The sequence below is a fragment of a genome, unplaced genomic scaffold (genome assembly GCF_019419815.1).
Source record: "Pyrus x bretschneideri cultivar Hongxiangsu unplaced genomic scaffold, Pyrus_bretschneideri_v1 Contig26, whole genome shotgun sequence".
NCBI classification, from domain to species: Eukaryota; Viridiplantae; Streptophyta; class Magnoliopsida; order Rosales; family Rosaceae; genus Pyrus; species Pyrus x bretschneideri.
The window spans coordinates 4690314-4703268 of record NW_025999568.1 but is presented as its reverse complement, the minus strand read 5'-3'; the positions used below and the strand labels follow the sequence as shown (position 1 = coordinate 4703268).

The window sequence follows — 12955 nt, the reverse complement described above, 5'->3', positions numbered from 1 at the left end:
ATATGGATTCTCTTTTTTAAATGCACAATCCAAATCACATTATAATTCGTTGATAGTAAGTATATATAGAGCATCTCTAAATGAAATGTCAAATTTAAAAAATCCAAATGATATTTGATGACTTATGTGGTAATTTGACATTTTGTATAAGTTTTTGGTCAACCCGATATGTTAAAATAATAATGTCATTTTATATTTTTCTCATCTCTTTGAAGGGTCCAATTATTGAAACAACCAATCAAATACTTAAAACACAGAACAACATTTATTATACATTGCATAACATATGTTAAAAAATTATTAAGTCAAATCTGATAGCAGAAGGCTTTGGTTTCAATTGACTCAGTGCCACGTAAGAAAATAAAAACTCCGGTGGAAAGAATTTACTACTGTTTACTGTTGTATGCTTACTGGACAATTAGTAAGAAAATACGAATAAATTAACATTACCACGCACCTCTATCTGGTGTAGGTGTTATATTGAAACCCTATACGGGAAACCGTATATAACTCTATACACCCCCTTCCTTTTTTATTTATTTTTTATATTTTCTTTCTCTGTATTTCCTTCTACCTCACTCGCAGTCTCTCTCTCTCTCTCTCTCTCTCTCTCTCTGTGTATCTGAAATCCTCTCTCTCTGTGTTGGGAAAAGAGATACAAAAAGGTACGGTTTTGATCCAAGCACAAAGCTTTTTGGGTATTTCTCTATCTCCTCCCTCCCCCCACCTTCTTCTGGGCCTCCGTACACTGTGAGCCGCACACGAGCGAGCTCGAACAAAAGATTTCAGAGCTAAATCCAGTAGTGGAAGATCAGAAAATCAAAACCCGGAAAACATATAAAATTATGAAAATAAATTTGTAATATTTAAAAAAAAGAAGCCATTTTTCAGATCCTTCTGTATGTTCTTCTCCCCATAAACCCTTCAAATCTGGTCCTTCTCTACCTCCTCCTCTTTATCTGTTGGCTTTTGATTAGCATTTTTTCTCTTCTGGGTTTTGTTGTTTTTAGTGATTTGGGTTGAAGAGTTTGTGCATTCTCCGGGAAACTAAGCCTCTGGGCGATTTCCGAAAGCTCAAATTTGGTTGAGAATGGAGGGCTGAGATTGAAATTTTGATTTTTTTTGAGATTAGAGATTTATTGGGTTACATTTGTTTTTTGTTCTCTCTCTCTCTACCGCTCTCTGGTGGGGTTTGGTTGAGATGGGGAGTTCTGGTGAGACCAGTGAGAAGAGCATTGATGCGTCGGTGGGTACTTTGGTTTGGGTCCGCCGCAGAAACGGGTCCTGGTGGCCGGGTCGGATAATGGGTCTGGACGAGTTGCCGGACAGTTGTGTAGTTTCGCCAAAATCGGGCACTCCGGTGAAGCTTCTCGGCCGTGATGATGCAAGTGTGTGAGTACTTTTCTTTCCCCCTTTTAAGCTTATCATAATTTCTGTCTGATTGATGTAGCTTGGACTGAACATTGTGTCAGCTGGCTTACTGATTTACAATTGTCTTAACAATCCTTGTTTTCAGCTTCTAGGTTATCTACATTTACCTTTGAGTAGAATCGGAATTAGAATACGCATTTGGCTTGAGATTTTCATAGGTGATTTTGGGTAAAATTTTGGTCTTGTGGGTTGGTGGATTTAGTGTTGCTTTCTTATTACCTTGTTTCACTTTATCTTGATCGGGTTTTTATCATTTGGTTGATTGATCGTTGTTTACTTTGGTGTTTCCGGGGCCTTTGAGTTCAACTGGATCATCACTTCCCTTAATCATGTTTTTTCTTGTTCTATAGCTTGAAAGTATTATCTCAATGATATTGATTAGCTTACACTTAATGTGAACTTGTTACTTGAGACAATAGTTTTCTCTGCCACCTCCTATGTGGCTCTTGTGTATTATAACACTATGCAGTGATGAGATGCATCTCCAAAAAAGAAATTCTTAGATGGTACGTTGTTTTATAAAAACAAAAGGATGGTAAGCTTGAAGCTTGAGAACACATTCATGTATACAAATTTCTGATGTATGAATAATTACTGCTTGTGTTGTATGGAAGGAAGAAGAAAATGCTCATACTTGAGGGATAGTTCTTTTTGGTCAATATAATTAAGGAATAGTTGGTGTGCAGTCCTAATGCATAGAAGATACATATTAAGGAGGTGCTTAGTGGTTTGCGGCAACAGATACTTCATAAAAATGTCTTATGGTTTTCTTCAGGCATTTTTGAACATCTTTATATTTTATTCAATTGGACCCTCGCTTAAGGGCCTGAGTGGAGCATGAGAGTTAGTCTGTGGTCTAATTCTCAAATCTGATTATACTCATGTAAATGACGAAATTTAGGTTGAAGTTAATTGCCACCCTGTTTGTACAAATTCAAATCTTTTAACGGCATTATATGTGAGGTAGCCTTACACGAATGCTTTATTACATCGGGGAATTCAAACAGTGAGAACTGCGTCACTGGATGATTATTTTCTTTATGTGGCACCGCAGCGATGTATAGAGATTGGCCTTGAAGAGTAGAGCATTAGATTTTGAGGTATTCGTGAAGCACATTGCTTAAGCTGGATGCTTTTTAAACGGGTTAGATGGGTGCAACATTAGAGACCTAGGAAAGAACCCTTGATATCTCTGGATTATTTTACATGAAAAATAGTACCTTCCTGTCTGTGTTAGTCATTGTTCCAGGGTTTACTTTACCATTAATTTTCAGGGCCCATCATACACTGTCTGAGAATGTTTTGTTTTTATTTTCAGCATATTTCGTCATTGTGGTACAGGATTATGGCATTTTCTTTAAGATTCTTTTTAGTACAGATTAAAAACTCATTGTATAGGTGTTTAGCGTTCTATTGATATATGAACACTGTCTGATCTTGATCCTATTGATTTAGGGACTGGTATAACCTTGAAAGATCCAAGAGGGTGAAAGCTTTTCGTTGTGGGGAGTATGATGAATGCATTGAAAAAGCAAAGGCCCATGCAGCCAGCGGGAATAAGAAAAAAGTTAAATATGCACGGAGGGAAGATGCTATTATCCATGCTCTTGAGATTGAGAATGCTCACCTAGGCAAGGATGATTTGAACTTCAGTGCTCGAATGAGTAATTCAGGTGGTGACCATGGTTGCGCAGCCAGAGAATCACCTGCCATGTCTCTTTGCAGCGAGGAGAATGAAGATATGGTTGACGATGTGAGTGATTCTGAAGACAATTCACACTCAGGGCCAGAATTATCTCAATCTGGTATATCTTTTGAAGAGCCAAATCATATCAGTTCTTCTAAGTTGCAATCTCTGCAGGGAAGGAGAAGGAAAACACCAAATGATTCAGAGGATGATGGAACAGAAGGAGTGAAGCGCATGAGAGGACTTGAGGACCTGGGAATGGGTGTATTGTCAAAAAAGTCAGGCCAGACTGGAGGGCTTCTTGAACAAGTTCAACAGGATGGTGCTTCACTCTTAGATTCAAACACTCGGAATGGAATGCCTAATGGAAGTCCTGCAAATGGAAGCAAAGGTACTTCATCGCTGAAAAGAAAGAGATCTCAAGTGGCAAATGTTAATGAACTCTTGAAAAGAAAGAACCGCAGTCGACCATTGACCAAGGTGCTGGAGAGTACAGCAATGGTGTCCATTCCAGCTATGCCTGACCAATTGCCAAATTCATGTGGTTCACCTCTTCAAGGGTTATCTAATGGCAGGGTTTCTGGATTAGAATCCAATGAATCAAAAGGGAGTTTATCTGCAGACCACACTGGAATTTTGTGTGAGAATGGAACCTCTATAAATGTTCCTGAACTAGCTTCTGGGGCTTCCTCTATTAATGACAAATTGAAAGAGAACGAGATTCCCAGCATATCTGGCTTAGCGGAATATGATTCTTCTGATGATAGGCTATTTGATGTGCCATTTGTTGGAGAGGAAAAAGACCCTTCAGGTACTGGTCATTCAAACATTTTAAAGTTATAGTGTTTTGGGGCTGTATCTTTGTGTTCCTGTAGTTATTACTTATCTCTTATAGTCCTATGGGGTATCTCTGCACCATTTGTTTCTTCTCTCATTTAATTATGCCTGCTTTATCTACATTGACGTTCCCCTGCAATTCTGCCCCTCTCCGTTCGGTTTGGCCTTTTTCATGCTATTAGTTATGTCTTTTATTACTTGATTATGCCTGCATTGTTTGCATTTAGATACCCTGCAACTCTGTCACTCACCATTGTCTTTAGCTCTTTCTCGATCTTAATTATTTCTTGTATTACTCAAATATTCTTGCATTATTTACATTTGGGCATTCCTGCAACTGTCAATTATGGATCCCCCTGGGATCTATAAGCCTTTTGGATCTTATTAATGTTCTCTCCTTCCTCTTTATTTTATGCAGAAAATAAATTAGCTTAGTCTTTCTTTACTGCTGATTTTGTCATCATTTTTCTACCAGGTTCTTCTCCTATACGTACAGCTTGTTCATCTGGTAAACCTCAGATTGGTGCGTTGGGAAGGCAATCTAGTCAAAGTCATCAATCTGAAGCTGTATCTTTGAAAAACGAGAGAATTAATGAATCTGGTTGTACGAGTTCAGCAGCCTTGCATGATATCAGCATAAGTATGGTGAAAGGTAGTTCAGAGTGGCAGTTAAAAGGAAAGAGGAATTCTAGACAAACAAGTAAAGATAGAAAACATGACTCCAGAAGATTTATGGACATGGATGATGAATACAATGGTTATTCGGCAGGCATCGAGCATTCCAATGGATTGTCTCAAGGTTCTTATCAGAAAGTAAATTGCAATGGCATTAGTGGTTCCCGTGCATATAATGGCACCTTACGATCAAAGTCCAAACAGGTTACTGAATTGCCTGATGGTCCAACACAGAGATCACTTCCCTATCGGCAGTCCCGCTTCACAGTGCCTGCAAGATATCAGACAGCAGATTCTACTGCCCGTAATTCATGCTCTGATGGTTCATTGTATGATGTCAAGCTTGAGGTGAAATCCAATTACCGGCCACAACATGTTCCCCTGGTTTCCCTTATGAGTAAATTGAACAGCAAAGCCATTGTTGGTCACCCACTAACAGTTGAGGTCTTGGATGATGGCTGTTCTGATTGGGAAGTTGATAAAACAGGCTATGCAGTAAAGCCAGAAAAAGAAATTGGAAGAATCCCAGCCAAGGTATTGGCAGTGCAACCACGAAATTCACCAAGTAGATCTCCCAAAACAAAGAAATCTGGGCTACAGCCAAAAAAGATCAGGAAACTATCTTCACTGACCGGTCATAAGCAATCTGAAGACAGAAAACCACTGGTTCCGAAGCCGAAGGGTCCTGTAATAGCCTGTATCCCCCTTAAAGTAGTGTTCAGTAGGATAAATGAAGCAGTGAATGGTTTGGCGCGACCATCACATCGTGTTCTAAGATCAAGCAACGCTTGAATATGGCTTCTTGTTTTTGGGGGGGGGGGGGGGGGGGGGGGAGGAGAGAGGAGAGAAAGATGTTGCAGTGGATGGATTCTTCCGGGGGTATGCTTCCCTTTTACATCCTAGTTGCTGCTTCTCATTTATTTGGCTATGTTAAGTTAGCAGCAGCGTTATGTCTGCTGTCGTTTTTAAGGCTGACTCCGTCTGTACAATTCGAGAAACTGCGTTGTTGTAGAAGGAGCATTCAGTCTCTGAATGTAGGCTGCTTTGTGCTCTGTATATAGATGTATCATTAACTTTTTAACATTTGGTAACCTGATATTTTGTTATTTTATTTTATGAATTCAGGTTCTTTTAGAGGCTTAACTTCTGAGACAGACACCTTTTCTTGGTGCTGAAAATCGATGCATTGAACTTTCTTGTGCTATTAAATATTTTGTTTCTGTTCCTTTGAATCGTGATGCATTCAGCTTCTTCTGCTATTCAATCTTCGGAACTGAAACCCTAACGTCGCAGTTTTTGTGTGCGCCTTCATGAATCATTTTAGGCTGCTCTTTGTTGCGTTTCTGTTTGCTGTAGCTTTGAAGGCCTGAGGGCCATGGTTGCCTTGCCATTGTATTTCTCCACCAATTCTCTAAATGGATGCATTTGAAGTTTGAACCATTTTTTTGGGTTGAGGGTGATTATGTCATTTAATTCTATCAGATTCCTTCTTCCCTTCACTTCTCCCTCGATCCCTTTTGAAAAATTAGAGCATTGGTCGTTAGATTTTTCAGTCTGTCGAAAACCTAGAATGATACGTTATATGTTATTATATAATTAATGAAAATTCTTTTGTTCTTTACAATGTTCCTTTAATTGTATAATTACATATGTTGTACAATCTCGTGTTTCGGGCACACTAAGAAATTTCCCTTTCTGAACAACTATTAATTTTCCATTTGACTTATCTAAATTCAAATATAATTTTTCTCTCATTACTTGGGAGGCGTGTTCGAGAAAGTATGAGTAACAACCGTATTCTTTCGTTAGCAAAACAAAGAAAAACCGAGAGTGTTTATGGTCATGAACAATGATTTGGGGACATGTCATCATTTGTCTTTCACACAAAATTATAAAAGACTTACATGTACTAACGTTAACGTAATGAGGTTTGAATTGAGATTTTGAGAGATTCTAGTGGATTTATAAATTTATTAATTTTGATAGAGTTTAATTAATTTATAGCGATTCCATATAAAATTTCTGTTGAATTCTATTGAATTCTTCATTTTTTTTTTTTATTTCATGTAAAAGTTCAGAAGAATAATAACTTTAGTTTCAAGGGCTTGTAGCACCAATAATCCCCAAGATTTCATAAGCTGCACTTGATTATTTTGAAGATGGTTTTGCGCTATAGTATAATAACTTAATAAACACATAGAATAACTAACATCATTCATTTGACTGACCTCTTGTTCCACAGATTTAAGATTGTATGAATTGCAGAACATTCATGAACACTGATTTTAGGTTTTTATTTCTAGATAGGTGTAAAAATAAATTTACATGTTTAATTGAGTTTGTGAGAACAATTTTAGGTAGTAAATTTGAACATAAAGAGACAATAATAATTTAATTAAAAATAACATGGGTACAGAGAAGAAATTGAGTGCAGAAAGAGATTCTATAAGAAATATTTTTGCTCAGCACCTTCAAATGATGGTAATGCTCACCATCATATTTATCATTGTTGGATGAATTTATATTTCAAGATATATATAGTGGATAAACACAAATCTCAAAATATAAACTCATCTATTGGTAATAAATAGAATGTTGAGTATTACCATTACCTAGTGAACAAAATACACCTAATTACATGGATTCAAATCAATTTCTTGTCTCAAAATCTGAATTGAATATATAGAAAAACTCTTTTCAGAAAAAATTGACAAGTCCTCTCCTCTCAGGGCATCTTCAATGGAAAGTGCCAAAGGTTTAAAAGCCAAAATATGATTTGACTTGCCCAAAAATACACCTAATTACACGGATTCAAATCAATTTATTGTCTCAAAATCCGAATTGAATATATAGAAAAACTCTTTTCAGAAAAATTGACAAGTCCTTTCCTCTCAGGGCATCTCCAATGGAAAGTGTCAAAGGTTTAAAAGCCAAAATATGATTTGACTTGCCCAAAAATCTATTTTTAATGGATGACTGAACTATAATTCTAAGAGACATTAGGCTGGCCAAAGGGGCATCATGCTGGCCAAGTATATCCCCTTCGTAGCCCCTTTTTTTGGAGCCCATCTCCCCTACTGCAATAATTAATTCAAGGTCAATGATTAGATTTGAAACATCCAAGGTAGTTTAATTAAATTAAACAAAATTTTAAGCATAACCTTAAAACTAATAAATTATTGAGGTACTTAGCCCCTTTAATTGAATATAGTATATGAGCATAGTTTAACATTATTTATTTAAAATATTTTTTTTTGTAGGATATAATACTGGATGAGACTACTTTTAACTTTAGAGATGACATTACCTGACATGTTAGCCAAGTCTACTCCTAACAACAAACGGGACAAACGGGTCAACAAAACCAGAGGATATAATCGTAATAATGAAAAATGAATGATACCCCTCGGGTCCAAAGATATAATGAATTGAATTAGGGTTTCACCAACATATATATGGGGCAAATTATAAACCCCCATTATCCTCTCTCCTGTAAACCCTAAATCCCAATCTGAGCAGCTGAATCAAAATCTCGGAGATGGCGACGGTTCCAGGGCAACTGATATGGGAGATAGTGAAGAAGAACAACTCTTTTCTTGTAAAGGAGTTCGGGAGGAGCCACGCCGGCGTTCGGTTCACCAAGGAGCCCAACAACCTCCTTAATCTCCACTCCTACAAGCACTCTGGTACATTTCATTGCATCCCAATTCCATTTATTTTCTGTTTGGTTCCCAAGAAAATTTTGGGGTTTTTCATTTATTGAGAATTGAGAAATGGTTTCAATTAGGGTTGGCAAACAAGAAAACCGTGACCATTCAGGGTGTGGGCAAAGATCAATCTGTGCTGCTGGCAACAAGTAAGACCAAGAAGCAGAACAAGCCTGCTGCTCTGCTGCATAAGTCTGTGATGAAGCAGGAGTTCCGCAGGATGGCGAAGGCGGTCGTGAATCAGGTAAATTGAAGTTTCAAAATTTGCCTTGCTGAGTAATTGTTTACAAGAACTGGATTGCGAGCTTACCATGTAGGGATGAGGCTTAAAATGTATGAAGGATCGTTTCGAATGGATTTTTGGAATGAAATGATATGACTCGTTTCATTTGCTTCGTAGCATGCATTGTATTATTTGATTAGATCGAATGTGTTTTGTTAAAATCTTATATACATATGTAGGAAAAAAGTCTTATTTCTTTGGGCAAAACCTGAATTGGGGTTTGTTTCAAGGATCCTATTGATTAAATTATTAAGAAGGTACTTGTCGGTTTAAGCTGCAGTGATGAGCCTTAACATGGGGATCAATTACGGAATTTTTTCTTCAGTGAAATCCTCTTGTTATGCTTGGCTTATGAGCGTGCATTATCTTTTTAATTCTGTTGGGTTCTCTTCGTTAAGCTTTGTGTATTTTCTAGGAGAAATCCGAAATGGGTTTATCTCTGGGAGCTGAATGATTATTTTAGTGAGAAGATACTTGTCGGTTTTTATGCAGTGATGACTGATGAGTCTTAGCATGTAACATAGAATATTTTGTAATGAATTCTTCTATGAAATATTCTTGTTTCGCTCACTTTTTTAGCATGCGTAGTGTTTTTTTATTATGCATCGGTCTCTCTTTGTAAATCCTCGTGGATGAAGATTCAAGGACCATCTGTAATGATTCGATGAATCTTTAGTAGCCTTGTCTGGATGTCTCTTTTGTTATTCGTCTCTGTTTTTCATTTTGTGCTCCCTGTCGTTGCAGGTGGCGAATAACCATTACAGGCCGGATCTGAAAAAAGCAGCCCTTGCAAGGTTGAGTGCTGTTCACAAGAGCCTCAAGATTGCCAAGTCTGGTGTCAAGAAGAGGAACAGGCAAGCTGTTAGAGTCTATGGCAGGAAATGAGTAATAGGGGTTACTTTTCATGATTTTGGATTGCTTGGGTCGTCCTTTGAAGCTCAGTTGTATTTGGATTTTGAGATTATATTCAGTTTGTTTTGCATAATTTTCGTGGATATCGAAATTATGAGTGTGCTGGATAATTTTTTTCAACTAAATGGAAGGGATTACAAGATTAATTTTCATTTTTTGCAAGCACCCCTATATTATGCATAAACACAACTAGTTTTTTTTCTGGAAAAATTGTATCCAATAAAATGAATATAGATAAACATAAAGTGATCTGTGATAGTATGACATTACAATGAACTGTGTCGTTGATGAAATTATTCGAATAATTTCTTGAATTTCTAAACGAACGGATGAAGGCGGAACGAAGTATCATGAACATCTGCTGTACATATTATAAGTTGGCTTGCTAAAGGTTCCAATGCACAAACCGCATGTTCTGCAAATCTTTGTGTAACTTCCACCACCATCAAGAACATACTCGTCCTTGACTGACAAATCAGGATGAGCAGCAGGTGGTCTTTTGGGAGACCGGCTGTCCGCGCATGTGCACGGTGGATGGTTTGTTGGCACTCATTGGTTGCGTAGCTATCCTGCAAGCCGAAAGGAAAAGGAAATGTTACGGATGCTGAATTAAAATGCAGATGTTTCGGTACCAGTCGGAAGTTCTCAGGTTTAATGCATATGAAAAGGTAACATAGAGATGAACTCACCTGTTCTTTATCTCTGCAACCATAGTCATGAATGCCTGCTCTACATTGGTCGAATTTTTGGCGCTCGTTTCCAAGAATGGAATACCTAGCTCATCGGCAAATGCCTTTAAAACCAGTGGGTGGAGGAGAGAAGAATTTCAACAACACAGAGTTAGAAGAGAAGTAAAGTTGATCAGCGATGCGCTGATGCATGCTTATTTAACTCACGACGACATGATATCAATGGAAGATTAATTAGTAACTCAAATAACCTTGCTAGCTTCAGAAGAGACCACTTTCTTGTCAGCCAAGTCACTTTTGTTTCCAACCAAGAGCTTGTTCACATTTCCAACTGCAAATTTATTAATTTCTTGCAGCCAGGTCTTGACGTTGTTGAAGCTTTCTTGGTCCGTGACATCATAGACAAGCTAGCAACAGGAGAATCCTATGAAAAGATTGCAGAACCAAAAACTACTTTACGGGGATAGAAAGAGGTGAATCAACGCTTACGATAATGCCATGGGCACCACGGTAGTAGCTACTTGTAATTGTTCTGAAGCGTTCTTGACCAGCAGTGTCCCACTACGCAGAAGAAATGAATATTTCATATTTTCCGGTAATGAACTTTTGATTTCAATCCAATCCAGCGTTAATGATAAATATACTTACGATTTGAAGTTTGACAACCTTCCCGTCCTGCTCCACCGTTCGAATTTTCTAGACAGAGGAAATAAAGAGATGAAATCACTGCCATGACATCAAAATAACCAGACATCAGAAATGCTATATTATGTGACTTTACTTACAAAGTCAACACCAATGGTACTTATGTAGCTGTCAATGTAAGAATCATCCTACACAAGTGAGAGTAGAATCGTCAATAAATCTTCAACAAAGCTCACACCCGATTTAGATTGCATCATGCAGAAAAAGGCATTCTTCTGGTCATCAGAAAGTTGTAACAGAAGGCCGAAAAGGTCAGACATCACGATTTTAACAATATGGCTAAGGTGTAAACATGAAGTCTATAGCTCAAGAAACTTAGATCACTAGCGTACGTGTCACGTGTAACACATTATGATTAAACTTTGGGAACAGATGCAGCACATGATAAGTGAGGTGGTACCGGTGCACCTTGGCTAATGGTGGCGAGCGAAATTGCAAACAGAATACATATATCTTAAGGAAAACACCACCCTATGTACAACGTCGTTAAACTTTTACCGCAAATCTCAGTAGAAGGCATGACTTGCCAACGCCGGAATCTCCAATGAGCAAAAGTTTGAAAAGATAATCACTGCCAAATGGGGGAAGATAACTAATTAGAGCCTCGAACTTTTTGCTTCAGTAATTAGGCAAATAACTACAAAAATAAAAAATAAAAAAAATCATCAAATCCTAATAGCAAAAACCTAGTCTGTCACGAATAATGCCACCCTGCATATCTGATTCATACTTCTTCAGCGCCTTTCGTTCAAACAAAACTATTTATACGCGTAGCAACCAGATATGAATTCCATGGCAGCATATATCATCCAAAACAAAGTAATACACCAATCCACAGTAGAAAGAAACATGATTTCATAAGATCATTAACAAGTCTTGGATCTAATATCAAAAGACTAAAAAAGAGGATCCCCAAAAGCTGGAACAGATAATTTCTAACCAAAATGGCAAATCGAGAGCCAACCCACGTACCCAAAAGTTAAGAACAAAATAACCCATCATTGATAAACAAAAAAAATAATTATTATTTTTCTTTCTGGGTTTGACCAAAATCCAAATCCAATCGAATGAACAGGATGAACATTTACCAGATATCAATCACACAGAAGAAATTTCAGCTATAACAAAAACGTGGTAACATGTAAACATGCATGCAATTGGTAATGAGAGAGAGAGAGAGAGAGAGAGAGATTACGTACTATTCAGGAATCATGACTGGAATGATCGACGAGGAAGATTGAGAAATGAAGCGTAGAAATATTCAACTGGGTCTAAACTTACGGAATTGGGAATGTTAAGGGAGGGAGGGAGGGAGGGAGGGAGAAAAGGAGAAGGAGAAGGAGAAGACTTTGTTGTGTGTTTATAAATATATGGGTGGACAGTTTGCGTCACATTGAAAGGTTCGTACTGCTTCCTAACCAGCCGCCAGCTTGGAATCTGACCCCACATACACTTTGCCCTTTTTTTTTTGGGAATCTAAATTCTTTTAACGAAATATTTTCGGTATTTTTCATTTTTAACGAAAAATCATATTTTTACTTTTTTATTGCACTATTCACTAAACCTTTATTTGTTATTTTTCATTAAAACTAAAGTTTTTTTAAACTTTTCGTTAGATTTTTTTTAATTTTTTTTAATTTTATATATAAACTACCTTACATTTTTTTGTGGTTGGAATTTGAGACTACCATACATAGCAAAGGTACGCCTCCAAGGTGATATGCCGCACTGATGATACGACGCTAAATAGAGAGAAACTTGCACGTGTTGTTGTACTATTACCATAACCAAATTTTCGTTGTACCTATAACATGACAACGTGGCATTACTGTTAAACGTAAAATATAATATGTTAATATGTTTTCTATTAATGTAGCAACTAAATCGTCTAAGCTTATTATAACATTAGAAATAGTACAATCACATTCCTAGAGATACATGCGAATCTAGGTATAAAAGATGCAGAGCAGGTAAAGCCCTCAGAACGTATGCAGGAAAACCTTATTTCTTTCTTTATTATTTATTTATT

General features: G+C 37.3%; 3 protein-coding genes and 1 non-coding gene across 6 annotated transcripts; 3 read left to right on the top strand and 1 right to left on the bottom strand.

Annotated features, from left to right (window-relative positions):
• The first annotated feature begins 622 nt into the window (after positions 1-622).
• Positions 623-5773, top strand: LOC125467899 (uncharacterized protein At1g51745-like). 3 transcript variants are annotated; one of them, XM_048587176.1, is made up of 4 exons: positions 623-1392; positions 2887-3184; positions 3293-3929; positions 4431-5773. In XM_048587176.1, exons 1-4 carry the CDS (start codon positions 1202-1204, stop codon positions 5420-5422), a joined length of 2118 nt encoding a protein of 705 aa, XP_048443133.1. In that variant the 5' UTR covers positions 623-1201; the 3' UTR covers positions 5423-5773. The 3 variants fall into 3 exon arrangements, with proteins under 3 accessions (XP_048443133.1, XP_048443132.1, XP_048443134.1); XM_048587175.1 differs by having other exon boundaries at positions 2887-3929; XM_048587177.1 differs by having other exon boundaries at positions 1254-1388; positions 2887-3929.
• Positions 5774-8105: 2332 nt separating this feature from the next.
• On the top strand, positions 8106-9684 carry LOC103957146 (60S ribosomal protein L28-1). Its single transcript, XM_009369242.3, has 3 exons — positions 8106-8316; positions 8418-8581; positions 9365-9684. The coding sequence occupies exons 1-3, from the start codon at positions 8169-8171 to the stop codon at positions 9503-9505; spliced, it is 453 nt and encodes a 150-aa protein (XP_009367517.2). The 5' UTR covers positions 8106-8168; the 3' UTR covers positions 9506-9684.
• On the top strand, positions 8894-8980 carry LOC125478757. The gene has a single exon (XR_007259522.1). It is a non-coding gene; the product is annotated as a small nucleolar RNA R24 (small nucleolar RNA).
• Positions 9685-9742: 58 nt separating the features above from the next.
• LOC103957147 (GTP-binding protein YPTM2) lies at positions 9743-12281 on the bottom strand. Its single transcript, XM_009369243.3, has 8 exons — positions 12126-12281; positions 11425-11497; positions 11007-11054; positions 10870-10917; positions 10711-10782; positions 10473-10628; positions 10222-10325; positions 9743-10101 (listed from the first exon to the last, which is right to left on the bottom strand). The coding sequence occupies exons 1-8, from the start codon at positions 12137-12139 to the stop codon at positions 10008-10010; spliced, it is 609 nt and encodes a 202-aa protein (XP_009367518.2). The 5' UTR covers positions 12140-12281; the 3' UTR covers positions 9743-10007.
• Positions 12282-12955: the final 674 nt, after the last annotated feature.

Excerpts from the sequence above, each read along its gene's own strand:
- LOC103957147 (XM_009369243.3), bottom strand. Across the intron at positions 10,783-10,869 it reads AGGTTGTCAAACTTCAAATC|TGGGACACTGCTGGTCAAGA; the intron begins GTAAGTATATTT and ends TCTTCTGCGTAG. Across the intron at positions 10,629-10,710 it reads GTGGTGCCCATGGCATTATC|CTTGTCTATGATGTCACGGA; the intron begins GTAAGCGTTGAT and ends TCCTGTTGCTAG.
- LOC125467899 (XM_048587175.1), top strand. The coding sequence starts at position 1,202 with ATGGGGAGTTCTGGTGAGACCAGTGAGAAGAGCATTGATGCGTCGGTG. Across the intron at positions 1,393-2,886 it reads GGCCGTGATGATGCAAGTGT|GGACTGGTATAACCTTGAAA; the intron begins GTGAGTACTTTT and ends CTATTGATTTAG. Across the intron at positions 3,930-4,430 it reads AGAGGAAAAAGACCCTTCAG|GTTCTTCTCCTATACGTACA; the intron begins GTACTGGTCATT and ends TTTTTCTACCAG.
- LOC103957146 (XM_009369242.3), top strand. The coding sequence starts at position 8,169 with ATGGCGACGGTTCCAGGGCAACTGATATGGGAGATAGTGAAGAAGAAC. Across the intron at positions 8,317-8,417 it reads CCACTCCTACAAGCACTCTG|GGTTGGCAAACAAGAAAACC; the intron begins GTACATTTCATT and ends GGTTTCAATTAG. Across the intron at positions 8,582-9,364 it reads CGAAGGCGGTCGTGAATCAG|GTGGCGAATAACCATTACAG; the intron begins GTAAATTGAAGT and ends CTGTCGTTGCAG.